The sequence below is a fragment of the Dendrobates tinctorius genome, unplaced genomic scaffold (assembly GCF_039654945.1).
Source record: "Dendrobates tinctorius isolate UK_male_01 unplaced genomic scaffold, ASM3965494v1 ptg000160l, whole genome shotgun sequence".
Classification (NCBI taxonomy): Eukaryota; Metazoa; Chordata; class Amphibia; order Anura; family Dendrobatidae; genus Dendrobates; species Dendrobates tinctorius.
Window position 1 is genome coordinate 24,744,366 of NW_027361827.1, and position 12,488 is coordinate 24,756,853.

Sequence of the window (12,488 nt, forward strand, 5' to 3'; positions counted from 1 at the left end):
CTTTCCAAGAAAGGAGGGAAAGGGAAACGTCCCTGAGAGGTTCAAAAGGAGGACCCTGCAGAACCTGAAGAACCAAATTAAGATCCCAAGGATCCACGGGAGCTCGGTACGGAGGAACCGTGTGAGCCACACCCTGGAGGAAGGTTTTGACCTGGGGCCGGGAGGCCTGCGTTTTCTGAAATAAAATGGACAGTGCCGAAACTTGACCCTTCAAGGAACTGAGAGCAAGCCCCGCATCCAGCCCTGCCTGAAGAAACGCCAGAATAGAAGGGAGCGAAAAAACCAAGGGCGCGATGTCATTGGCCTCACACCAGGAGAAATAGGCTATCCAAGTACGGTAATAGATCTTCGAAGAAGGCGGCTTTCTGGCGCGGATCATGGTATGAATTACCCGATCAGAGAATCCTGCCCGTCTCAAAGCCTCGGTCTCAACAGCCACGCCGTTAAATTGAGTGACCGAGAATTGGGGTGGCAAATCGGGCCTTGAGACAGCAGATCTGCCCGTCGGGAAGCTTCCAGGGGGCGTCCGCGAGAAGGTTGACAATGTCTGCGAATCAAGACCTTCTGGGCCAATTCGGGGCGATGAGGATGACTGGAATCCCCTCTGCTTTGATTTTCTTCAACAACTTGGGAAGAAGAGGCAGAGGAGGGAACAGGTAGGGGAGCACAAACTGTGACCAAGGGACGGCCAGAGCGTCGGCGCCCACTGCCAGAGGGTCCCGAGACCTGGACACGAATTGTGGTACTTTCCTGTTGAGGCGAGATGCCATGAGGTCTACATCCGGGGTTCCCCACCGACGGCAGAGCAGATGAAACACCTCCGGATGTAGGGACCATTACCCTGCCGCGAGACCCTCGCGGCTGAGGAAATCGGCGGCCCAGTTGTCCACGCCGGGAATGTGAACCGCGGAAATCGTTGGAACAAAGGTCTCTGCCCATTGAAGAATTCTGGACACTTCTGCCAGGGCTGAGACACTCCGTGTCCCCCCTTGGCGGTTGATATACGCCACCGCTGTGGCATTGTATGTCTGAATCCTGACAGGCAGGCCCTTGAGGCACCTTTCCCAGTGGACGAGAGCTAGATGGATCGCCCGTATCTCTAGGACATTGATCTGCAGAGCTGATTCCTGAGTCGACCATCGACCCTGAACAGTGTGATTGCGGAACACTGCACCCCAGCCGATGAGGCTGGCGTCCATAGTGACAATCTGCCAGTGAACGGGAAAAGACCGCCCCAAGAGAATGAGGGGAGACGTCAACCACCAGTTGAGAGACCGCCTGATCCGGCAGGAAAGGCAAACCGGACGATCCAGAGACAGAGCCGACCTGTTCCACCTGGACAAAATGGCCTGCTGGAGTGGCCTGGCGTGAAATTGGGCAAAGGGAACTGCCTCTATCGCCGCCACCATCTTCCCCAGGACCCTCATGGCTGACCTGAGGGATGGAAATCGTGTGATCTGTAATGATCGCACGCCCTGCTGCAGGGAAAGAATCTTGTCTTGTGGAAGAAATACCCTTGACCGACGAGTGACGAACAGAAGGCCCAGAAACACAAGGCGTTGAGTAGGGACCAGACAGGACTTTTCCCGGTTGACGATCCACCCAAAACTGGACAGGGTGTCTAGAACGATCGCCACACTTAGGCGGGCCTGTTGAAAGGAGGGGGCCTTGATCAGGATATCGTCGAGGTACGGAAAAAGAACGAGACCTCTGATCCTCAACAAGGCCATCAACGCCGCCATAATCTTCGTGAAGACTCTGGGAGCGGTGGCGAGCCCGAAAGGAAGCGCGACGAACTGGTAATGTTCGTGAAGAATCGCAAACCGCAGGAACTTCTGATGTCCGGGAAATATGGGCACATGTAGATGGGTTCCATAGACATCCAAGATGCCTATGGAACCCATGAATACCTGCTCCTCCATGGAAGCAATTACCGAGCGAACTGACTCCATCCGGAAGTGGCGAAGGCGAACTCTCTTGTTGAGTAACTTGAGATCCAAGATGGGTCGAACTGTCCCGTCCTTTTTCGGCACCACAAACAGGTTTGAATAAAACCCTGTGAAGCGTTCCGATTCGGGAACGGGCACAATCACCCCGGAACTGAGAAGAGAGGCGATGGCCGAACCGAACCCCGGGACCAAGGCCGGATCCCACGGCGGACGGGATTGTAAGAAACGATCCCGTGGAAGAGAAATGAACTATTTTGTATCCTGTTGTTACAACCTCTCTGACCCAAGCGTCCTCTACTGAGGCGAGCCAGACGTCGCTGAAGAAGAGAAGTCGACCTCCCAATTGGAAGGGACCCACGGGAGACCGATGGTAGTCATGCAGACGTAGACCGTCCAGATCTAGAACTGGACGGTCTTCCCTGGGAAGAGTGGGACCGCCAGGACGGAGTGGGCCTGAAGGAAACCTTTCTTTCCTGACGTGCCTGTGGCCTTTGCTGGTTGGAAGGGTTTTCCGCCGTATTGAAACGGCGGAAAGTCCGACAGGGACGAAACTGACGCCTTGGAGGAGGTCTGCGAGGCTTGGAGGGGAGAAGAGAACTCGTACCTCCGGTAGCGTCCTTAATAATCTGATCCAATTGTGATCCGAAGAGACGCACTCCCTGAAAAGGCAGATTGGTCAGAGACTTTTTAGAGGACAAGTCCGCCTGCCAGGCCTTGAGCCAAATTGTACGTCGGATTGCCACGATGTTACTTGACGCCTGAACTGCGCAAGATGCGGCATCCAAGGAGGCAGAAAGCAGATAATCCCCCGCATGGGAAATCTGATTGGTGAGATCGGCCAAATGCTCTGGTCGTGCCTTATCCAGAATGCCCTGCCGAAGGTCATCTGCCCAAGTGGATATGGCCTTTGCTGCCCAAGAAGAAACAAAGACTGGACATACCGCTGCTGATGCCGCTTCGAAGGCAGATTTTGCTAGAGATTCTATGATCCTATCATTAGAATCTTTTAGCGACGCCACACCTGACAGCGGAAGGACCGTATTATTAGAAAGTCTGGACACGGGAGGGTCCACCGAGAGAGAAGCGGCCCAGTTGTCCGTGAGCTCTTTAGCAAACGGGTACAGCACGCCGAGACGCTTTCCTCTTTGAAAGCGTCTGGTCGGATCTTCTCTCTCCTTTGTAAAAATCTTTCCAAACTCAGAATGGAAGGGAAACACCCTGGATGGTGTTTCCGCCCGTCTGGACGAAACCTCCTGATCTGAGGATTTCGCAGGGGCGTCAGCGATGTCAAAGGTATGGTGAATCGCGGCAATGAGGTTTTGCACTGTAACCTTCATGTTCGCATCCTGGTCCGAATCCAGCTCTAAGACCCCTTCCTATTCCGAAAGCGCTTCGCCTGACTCGGGGGAGGAGGCCCGAGAGGGAGACTGCTGGGGACTATGGGGTGAGGTAGGACGAGGGGAGGACTCCGCCTGGAGGCCCTGCCTGGGCCTCTTGCGACTGCCGCTGGCTGGGTCAGATGGGACGTCCTGAGACGTGCTGGGTCCCGCCGAAGCTCCCAAGGGCAACTTGTCCAGAACGGCTACTAGGGACTGAGACACCTTGATGAGGTCTGCCACTGACTGTGATTAAGAGGAGGCCCAACCTGGCATGGGGGGCTCACTCGCCCCTGGGGCTATGGATGGCTCCTGAGCGGCGTCGGGCTGGACGCAGAGCGGGTACGATCAGACTTAGCGTTGGACATAGTGAAAAGAGAGGCAGTGCCGGCCGGTTGGGGGACAGAAGGCAGAGAAGGGTGTCAGTCTGCAGGTGCAGAGCTACTCACGGTCCGGTGTCCCCAAGGGCGACGCTCTCTGATCTGGCTGCAGGATGAGGCCAGGCCAATCTGGCTGAAAAAAGGCCCAGCGACCGAAATCCGGCAGGGAATGAGGTCTGGCTGGCAGGCTGAGAAGATGGCGACCACCAGGGAAAGGGCGCGCTGCCAGAGGGAGAAGGGCGGAGCTCGCCGCAGAGATCCCCTTAGCACCGCCCGCTGTCCAATAGCAGGCTGGTGTGAGGCAAGGGGGCTGGGAAGGCCTAGGACGGGCGGGAGAGAAGCCCGCTTAGAAGAAAGGGGCAGGGGGCGTGGCCGCGACGCAGCGGTAGGCCCGAGATGAAGCCGGGGCCTAAATTAATAGCGCCGGCCGCCTGTCAGCAGGGGGTCGGCGCGGAAGATGCGCCGCAACACCGGGCCGCGTCCCTGCTTCCCACAGCCCGACCCCTGTATACCCCTGCCGGGATGAAGAAGAAACGGGGGGGGGGGCAGAACAAGGCCCGAAAGAAAAGGGGCCTTCATGGATGCGGCGACCGTGGGGAGAAGCGGGCGCGCAGGCCCTACCGTGGTCCCCTGGCGACCGCCTTAGGATGAAAACGCCAGGGGACCGCTAGACCGCATACTCACCCAGGCCGGGGCAATAAAGGTACCCGAGAATCCCACGCTGTCTGTCGTCTTTATGGAATCCACGCCTCGTCCAACCGTCAGGCTCTGGTAGGCGAGATGGTGGGAGGCGGGGGGCACGCACCTGTGCGAGGCTCCTGGTCCTGCCGCGGAGACCTATGAGGATACAGGGTGGCAGTACACGCCGTACTCATAGTCTCTTTGTGGGAGTACGGATGTGACTGTTCACTCCGTATCCCTCCGAAACCTGTAAAGGAACGACGCACGACGAGGTAGATAGGGGTCTAATAAAAGACCCGTGTCCACCTCCTACTGACACTAAGCTAAACTGAGGAACTTCCTGCCGGTCGGTGGGGTGTACACTGCGGAGGAGGAGCTAACTTTTTTTGTGCATAGTGTCAGCCTCCTAGTGGCAGCAGCATACACCCATGGTCTCTGTGTCCCCCAATAAGGCGAACGAGAAAAATCATTTTTTTCCACAAAAATGATATTTTTGCCCCCATTTTTTATTTTCCTAAAGGTAACAGGAGAAATTGGACCCCAAAAGTTGTTTTGCAATTTGTCCTGAGTACGCTGATACCCTACATGTGGGGGTAAAACACTGTTTGGGCGCATGGCAGAGCTTGGAAGGGATGGAGCACCATTTAACTTTTTCAACGCAGAATTGTCTGGAATTGAGATCAGATGCCATGTCGCATTTGGAGAACCCCTGATGTGCCCAAACAGTGGAAACCTCCCAATTCTAACTCTAACTCCAACCCCAACACACCCCTAACCCTAATCTCAGCCCTAACCCTAGCGGGAAAATGGAAATAAATACATTTTCTTTTAGTTTTATTATTTTTCCCTAACTAAGGGGGTGATGACAGGGGGGTTTGATTTACTATTTATGGCGGTTTTTATTTTTGGCAGCTGTCACACGCTAAAAGACGCTTTTTATTGTAAAAATAGTTTTTGCATCACCACATGTTGAGAGCTATAATTTTTCCATATTTTGACCCACCGAGTCATGTGAGGTCTTATTTTTTGCGGGACGAGTTGACGCTTTCTATTTGGTATCACGTTCGGGCACGTGACATCTTTTGATCGCTTTTTATTCCAATTTTTGGGACGCAGAATGAACAAAAACCATCGTTTCATGAATTTCTTTTCGGGGGTTCGTTTACACCGTTCCGCCTGCGGTAAAATTGATAAAGCCCTTTTATTCTTTGGATCAGTACGGTTACAGCGATACCTCATTTAGGTCTTTTTTTATGTTTTGGTGCTTTTATGCAATGAAAACAATTTTATATAAAAAAATTATTTTTGCATCGCTTTATTCTGCAAGCTATAACTTTTATTTTTTCACTGATGACGCTGTGTGGCAGCTCATTTTTTGCGGGACAAGATGACGTTTTTAGCGGTACCATGCATATTTATATGTGTCTTTTTGATCGCGCGTTATTGCACCTTTTGTTCGGCGGTATGATAAATTATTTTTTGCTTAGTTTTTTATTTAAGGGGTTCGCTAAAGGGGTTAACTAATGGGACAGTTTTATAGGGCGGGTCGTTACGGACGCGGCGATACCTAATATGTGTACTTTTATTGTTTTGTTTTTTTATTTCCAAAAAATGAATTAGGGAATATTTTTTAAAAAAATTTATTTAGCGATTTTTTTAAAATTATTTTTACACTTTTTTTTTTACCTTTATTACATTGTCCCAGGTGGGACATCACTGTCCTGTGACAGATTGCTGATCTGTCACATCACAGATCACTGTGACAGATCAGCGATCTGTCACAGGCACTGCACAAGGCTTCCTCCTTGCCTGCGCTTTGCAGGCATGAGGAAGCCAGCTCCCTGCAGGCCCCCGAAGGTCCCAGTCGCCATCTTGGATTCGGGGACCTGCAGCATCGCTGCACATTGCGCTGCTGTGGGGGGCTCAGGGAAGCACGGAGGGAGCCCCCTCCCTGCCGATGCTTCCCTTTAACCCCCGGTACACCACGATCGTGTTTGATCGCGGTGTGCAAGGGGTTAACGTGTCGGGGGCGGTCCGTGACCGCCCCTGACACATTGTGCCGGGTGTCAGCTGTGATAATCAGCTGACACCCGGCCGCGATCAGCGGCGCTCACCACGTGGGCACCGCTGATCACTGTGACGTACTATCCCGTCCCTGGGAATTAAGTCCCAGGGCACATGGACGGGATAGTACGTCACATGACAGAAAGGGGTTAAAGAGGAGTTTTCTCGCGAACAAAAGTTAATTTTAATCAAGCGATATAATAATTATAATAATCTCCACAATTGGATATGATTAAAGACATTGCAGCAGGGGATCACAGTTGATTCTGTGAGGTAAAGCATTTCCCTTCCTGTTTTTTTTTTAATGTTTTACTTTAAAGAAATAATCAGCAGTGATCCCCCTGCTGTCCTGTCTGTATCCTCTTTTGCTTCCTCCCCTGCCCAGGAGCTGTGGTACGATCAGACCATGTTCCTGTACGGTCAGACACAGACATTACACAGTACACAGCAGGAGCACATTTATAAGATTAACTCAGCACAGGAACTTTTTTTTTTTTTTTTTTAAATACATCCAAATGTGGATTTTATTATTATTATTCAAAGATATATTTATTAACATTAACTTTTGAGTGGGAAAAAGCCTTTAATGACATGCCAAAATTATGGCATACTTGACTCTATTAAAGTAAGCTAAACCATTTGTTTAGTATAAGTAATCAACCACTTCGATAAATTAGACAGTCTTCAAATACCACAAGTTTGTTGATCAATATGTCCCAGTGTCTCTTTAAAGGGTTAGTCCCAACTTCATAAATGCATAGCTAGTGCTTGCTTGCAAGCACTTTTGCAATTTAACACTTATTAAAATTCAGCTGTTCTTCAGATATTAAACACCTGCCGCCATCTAGCTTGTAAGCACTTTGCTGAAATTGGCCATGATTACACGATAACCATGCTCAAGCAAGTTTTTGCACAAGCAGTAGGGTGGTTTTGTTGGGGGGAGGTGTCCATGGGAGTTCATATCTCAAACAGTTGCAAATTTCAATAAATATCAATTGCAAAATGGCATGGGTTAGAAACACCATACACAATATCATTTATGAAGATGGCAAGCTCCTTTTAAAGTGTTATTACCCCCACATCATGCTGCTCTCAGATTGCATAGCAAAAACCTGCTGAGACTCAGATTCCAGCAATGTGTCACTTAATAGGCTGCTACAGTGAACATAGAATCAGTGTATTATCAGCAGGAGATTATCACTACAGGCCTAGGTGTCATGCCTCCTAGTCAAAGTCTCAGTGTAGCCACACCCCCACCACTGATTAACAGATTTCTGAGTACACTATATACTGACAGAAAGCTGCTAAATCAGTGGTGTGGGAGATACAGGGTTCAGCATTCTGAGCTCTTGTAGATCTGCAGCAGAGAAAACGGTTTACATTAAAAATGACAGCATGCAGACCAGAAAGTGACACTGCAGAAATTGGGGTCTCAACCACTACATCATGTTGCTCTCACATTACAAAACCTGGCAAACCTTCAGGGAGTCTTGTGAGTTCCAGGACCACTCCTGCTACTCATCAGCAGACCGAGCATTTTATTTCAAGTTATTTTCATAATTGAATTGCTCTTTACTTTCAGGATCATGCCATCAATAAGCAAGTTAAAAATACAGCGAATAAACAAATAAAAACAAAAAGTATTTTTTGTATTTAAATTGAGACACTTTCAACAAAAATACATTTGATGGGAAGATAATGAAAAAATGCAAGCAAAAATTGCACATCTGTAGATAGAAAAAAATAAAAATAAGGACATTGTCTATTAATATCCCCTCTGACTCCGTACTTCACATTACAACATGGAGACCTAGCAAAACATTAAAATAGCCCAGGGTAAAGACTACAAATATGAGGAGAGTGGAGGAGATCAAGGACTAAAGCATCATGGCTATTAAACAAACAAAGAAACAAAAACTAAAAAAATGTTAGAAAACAACCTATGACAGTTGTAAATCTGAAGCCAGATATTTTAAATACTACATATTTCTGCACTCCGTTGATTTTTATCACATCAATGTTTGAGTCCTTGATAAAAGCATTGCCAGGCATCTTCCTACAAGTCTCCCATGGCAGAGCTGAGACATTAGCTTGGTTGTCTAAGCCTGCAAGGCACAGAACTGCTGGAAGACTGTCAGAATATGGTGGTCCAGTTCTCCTGTGAACAAGAGGTTCTCCAAAGTCACCATGTATTGCTGGATTATCTGATGGTGCTAAACAAAAGAGAAAAAAAAAATTATCATATCTTCTCAGCACTACTTTTGTGCAACTCAAAATCAACCTTGTAATTTAGTAATATACCAACCAGTAAAAAGATTTGCTGCAGTCTCTCTATGCAGTTCTTATACCATGGAGTAATCACATCAATGCCACCAGTTTCACATCGAACCAAGTGTTCCGTGAGGATCATAATAAAACGCTGAAAAAAAGATTTATACACACTGCAACTGGACTCTGGCTAGAGGTGAAAATAGGGAAGAAAAGGGCAATTAAGAATGGGCTATTTTTTGTAGTACCTGGAAAATTACAAGAAAAAGATTTTTTTGTTCGCTCTGCGCAGACTCCACTTTCTCTTGTAAGCGCTCAATTTGTTCCTCCAAGGGTCCGTCCTCTCTTCCACTGTCGTCATCATTATCCCTCTAAAAAATACACATGTATAATTAGATCATATAGAGTCAAGGGATTGTCTAGCTTTAGAAAACCTTTGGCTGCAGTTTATTTTAACCCCTTCCCAAACGAGAGTAATTTCTTAATTTTCGTTTTTCTCTCCACTTGTTACGAGAGCTATAAAGGCTTTGCTCACGTTGCGTTTTTCCCCGCAAGCAAAACCTGCTTTCTTGGCAGTAAGAAACTTGCTGGAAGAAAAAAAAAAAAAAAAGTTTTGCTGTGATTTTTGTCTTTTTTTTCCTGCGTTTGTCTCTTGTGCATGCTGATAAAGTTTAGTGCATAAAAAAATAATCCATGTGCTGTAAAATTGCACAAAAAACAATTCAGCATACTTGTTTCTCATTTGGGAAAGGGGGGTTGTTTTTTCAGCATTCATTGTGTAGTGAAAGTGACCTGTCAGCATGATTCTCCAGAAAAATAGTTAGAGATACCCAAGTTTTTTTTTTCCCAAGTTGGGAAAAACCGGTAATTAGACCTACCGGTAATTGTGTTTCCAGGAATCCATCCTGACAGCACACTGGAGGACATCCTTCTCATCCGCAGTGGGAAAGGAAACCACGAGTTAAAAGGATCCTCCCCCTACAACCCTTCAGTGATTTCACAGAGTAACACATCTGGATGGATTCAAAAATAAATTTTTATTTAAACCAACATTTTTCATACACATTACATCACAGTTGTATGGACGTGTTTGTCGGGAGGGAACTAATAGTGCTGTCAGGATGGATTCCTGGAAACACAATTACCGGTAGGTCTAATTACCGTTTTCCAAGTCACCACCTGACAGCACGCTGGAGTAGTACCAAAGAATATTGGTCCTAGGGTGGGACTACCGCATGGAGCACCTTTCTCCCAAATGCCAATTGTGCGGAGGCCACGTCTAATTTATAGTGTTTAGAGAACGTACTGAGACTGGCCTAAGATGCTGCTTTGCAGATCTGTTCTGCCGAGGCTCCCCCCTCTCTGGCCATGCCTCTAGTTGAGTGGGCTCTAAGGCTCCCCAGGGGGTTCTGACCCTGTGCTCTGTACGTTGTGCTAATAATGGATTTAATCCACCTTGCTATTGTGGATTTCGACACCTTTTTCCCCTTATTCGGGCCTCTGAACTGGACAAAGATTATTATCCTGCCTCCAAGGTCTGGTTGCGTCCAGGTATGTTAGAACTGTTTCACTGACATCCAGGTTATGGTAAGCTTTTTCCTTGCTATTTTTAGGAAACTGGCAAAATGAGGGGACACTACCTCCTGATTCATGTTCGAGTCTGAGATAACCTTGGCGAGAAAAGCCGGGTCGAGTTTTAGGACTAACCAGTCATCGAATATTTATAAGTAGGGATCTTGGACCGATAGGGCCTGAAGTTCCCCATGTCTTTTGGCTGACGTAAATGCCACTAGGAACGCAGTCTTCAGAGAGGTTCCCGAAACTTATTTCTACCCCTAGCTGGTATGGCTGTCTACATAGCGCATTGAGAACTAGGTTGAGGTCCCAAGGAGGGACGTCTTTCTTATCAAGGGTTTAAGCCTCTGCACCGCCCTCAAGAACCGGGCTATCCAAGGGTGAGCTGATAAGGTTGTGTCATAGAACACGCTCAAGGCCGCAATCTGCACTCAGAGTGCTGGGTCTAAAGCCCCCGTTACACACTGCGATATCGCTAGCAATATCGCTGCAAAGTCACCGATTTTGTGACATTGCAGCGATATTACTAGCGATATCGCTGCATGTGATACTTACCTCCGACCGGCTCCCCCGCTGGTTATCGCTGATCGCGCGAGAAGCTGCTGGATCATTCCTCGTCGGTCACTTCCTGCGGCGCTTCCTGCTGTGACAACGAGCGACGCGTGGAGCCGGGCGGGAGGACGCAGGATCGCCGCGTCTGACAGGTAAGTAGCGATCCCCGTCCCCAGCGATGTCGCTAGTGAGATCTGCCTGAGTGGCAGCTCACTAGCGACCACCTAGCGATGCACCAACGATCCTGACCGCGTCATATCGCTAGTCGGGATCGCTGGTGCATCGCTAGGTGTAACGGTACCCTAAGGCCCTTTTTGAACCCTGCCTGTAAGAAGTCAAGGATCTTTGGGATGTGGGGTTGTCAGTCTCAACTGTCGCCTCTCCACAAAAGCTGCAAAATTTTTTCCAGATCTTGTTCTATATTGCTGCTGTCACGGGCTTCCTACTCGCTTGTAGAGTGGATATGACTTCGTCGATAGACCTCTTGCTCTTAGGACCTGCTGCTCAGGAACCAGGCTGATAACTTGAGCACTTCTGGCCTTTGGTGGAAGACCAGTCCCTGGTGAAGTAGGTCTTCTCTTTTTGGCAGAAGAATGGGATCTTCCCGTGATATCTTCCTGAGTAGAGGAAACCAACTTCTCCTTGGCCAATAGGGGACCACCAATATGACCCTGGCTCTGTCCTCGTAGACCTTCCTGAGAACCCGTGGAATGAGAGCTAGAGGCGGGAAGGCGTACAACAGGCCCCTGCTCCAGGACTGTGATAGAGCATCTATCCCTGTCGGGTTTCCCACAGGGTTCAGGGAGTAGAAGGCTCTGACCTTTGTGTTCCCCTTGTCCGCAAACAGGTCTATTTCCGGTTGTCCCCAGCGGTCGCACAGGCTGCTGAACACCTCGTCGTTGAGTTCCCAGTCTGTTGCGGTTATTATTCTTCTGCTGAAGAAGTCCGCAACTTGGTTCCTGGTGCCTTCCAGATGTACTGCTGAGATTGAGCGGACCTCTTTCCGCCCCTTCTGAAGAATTGTTCGGCTAGGCACTGTAGTGCCGGGTGTCTTGGTCCGCCCCGGTGGCGGAGAAAGGCTACTGTCGTGATATTGTCCGACAGAATTTTGACGTGCTTGTTCTTCACCCGAGACCAGGCGACGAGTAGTACCTTCCAGACCACATGTAGCTCTCTAAAGTTGGAAGTCCTGCTGCTGTCCTCCCGACTCCATCGTCCCTGGTAGTACTTTCCACCGACGTGTCCACCCCAGCCATACAGACTTGCGTCTGTGGTTACTACGATTTCTGGAGACTGAATCCACGAGACACTGGTTTTTAGGTTTCTTGGGATGGTCCACCACAAGAGCAACCTTCTGACCTTGGGGATTAACCATTTTCTTGTCCAGTGAGCCCTGCCTTCTGTCCCAGGACGCTAGGACTGCCCGTTGTAGTTTGCGGGAGTGGAATTGACTCCATCTGACACAGGAAATGTACGAAGTCATCAGCCCCAGGATCCTCATTGCGTCTCTGATCGATACCAGGTTCTTTGAGAACTGACGAATCTTCCTTGGTATGCTGGTCTGCTTTTCCTCTGGAAGATAGGACATTCTTCTTTCCGAGTCCAGCATGACCCCCAAAAATTTTATTCTGGGCTTGGGTGTA

The 12,488-nt window shown here is 48.9% G+C and overlaps 1 protein-coding gene across 1 annotated transcript in view; it reads right to left on the bottom strand.

The window, feature by feature from the left end:
- Positions 1–8,078: 8,078 nt before the first annotated feature.
- NCBP1 (nuclear cap binding protein subunit 1) overlaps positions 8,079–12,488 on the bottom strand; it is a 103,503-nt gene continuing 99,093 nt past the window's right edge. The window contains exons 21-23 of the mRNA XM_073549730.1: positions 8,967–9,089; positions 8,756–8,869; positions 8,079–8,663 (exon numbers count right to left, since the gene is read on the bottom strand). Coding sequence (XP_073405831.1) covers positions 8,550–8,663; positions 8,756–8,869; positions 8,967–9,089 — 351 coding nt within the window. The 3' untranslated portion in view covers positions 8,079–8,549. The remainder of the gene's footprint in view (positions 8,664–8,755; positions 8,870–8,966; positions 9,090–12,488) is intronic.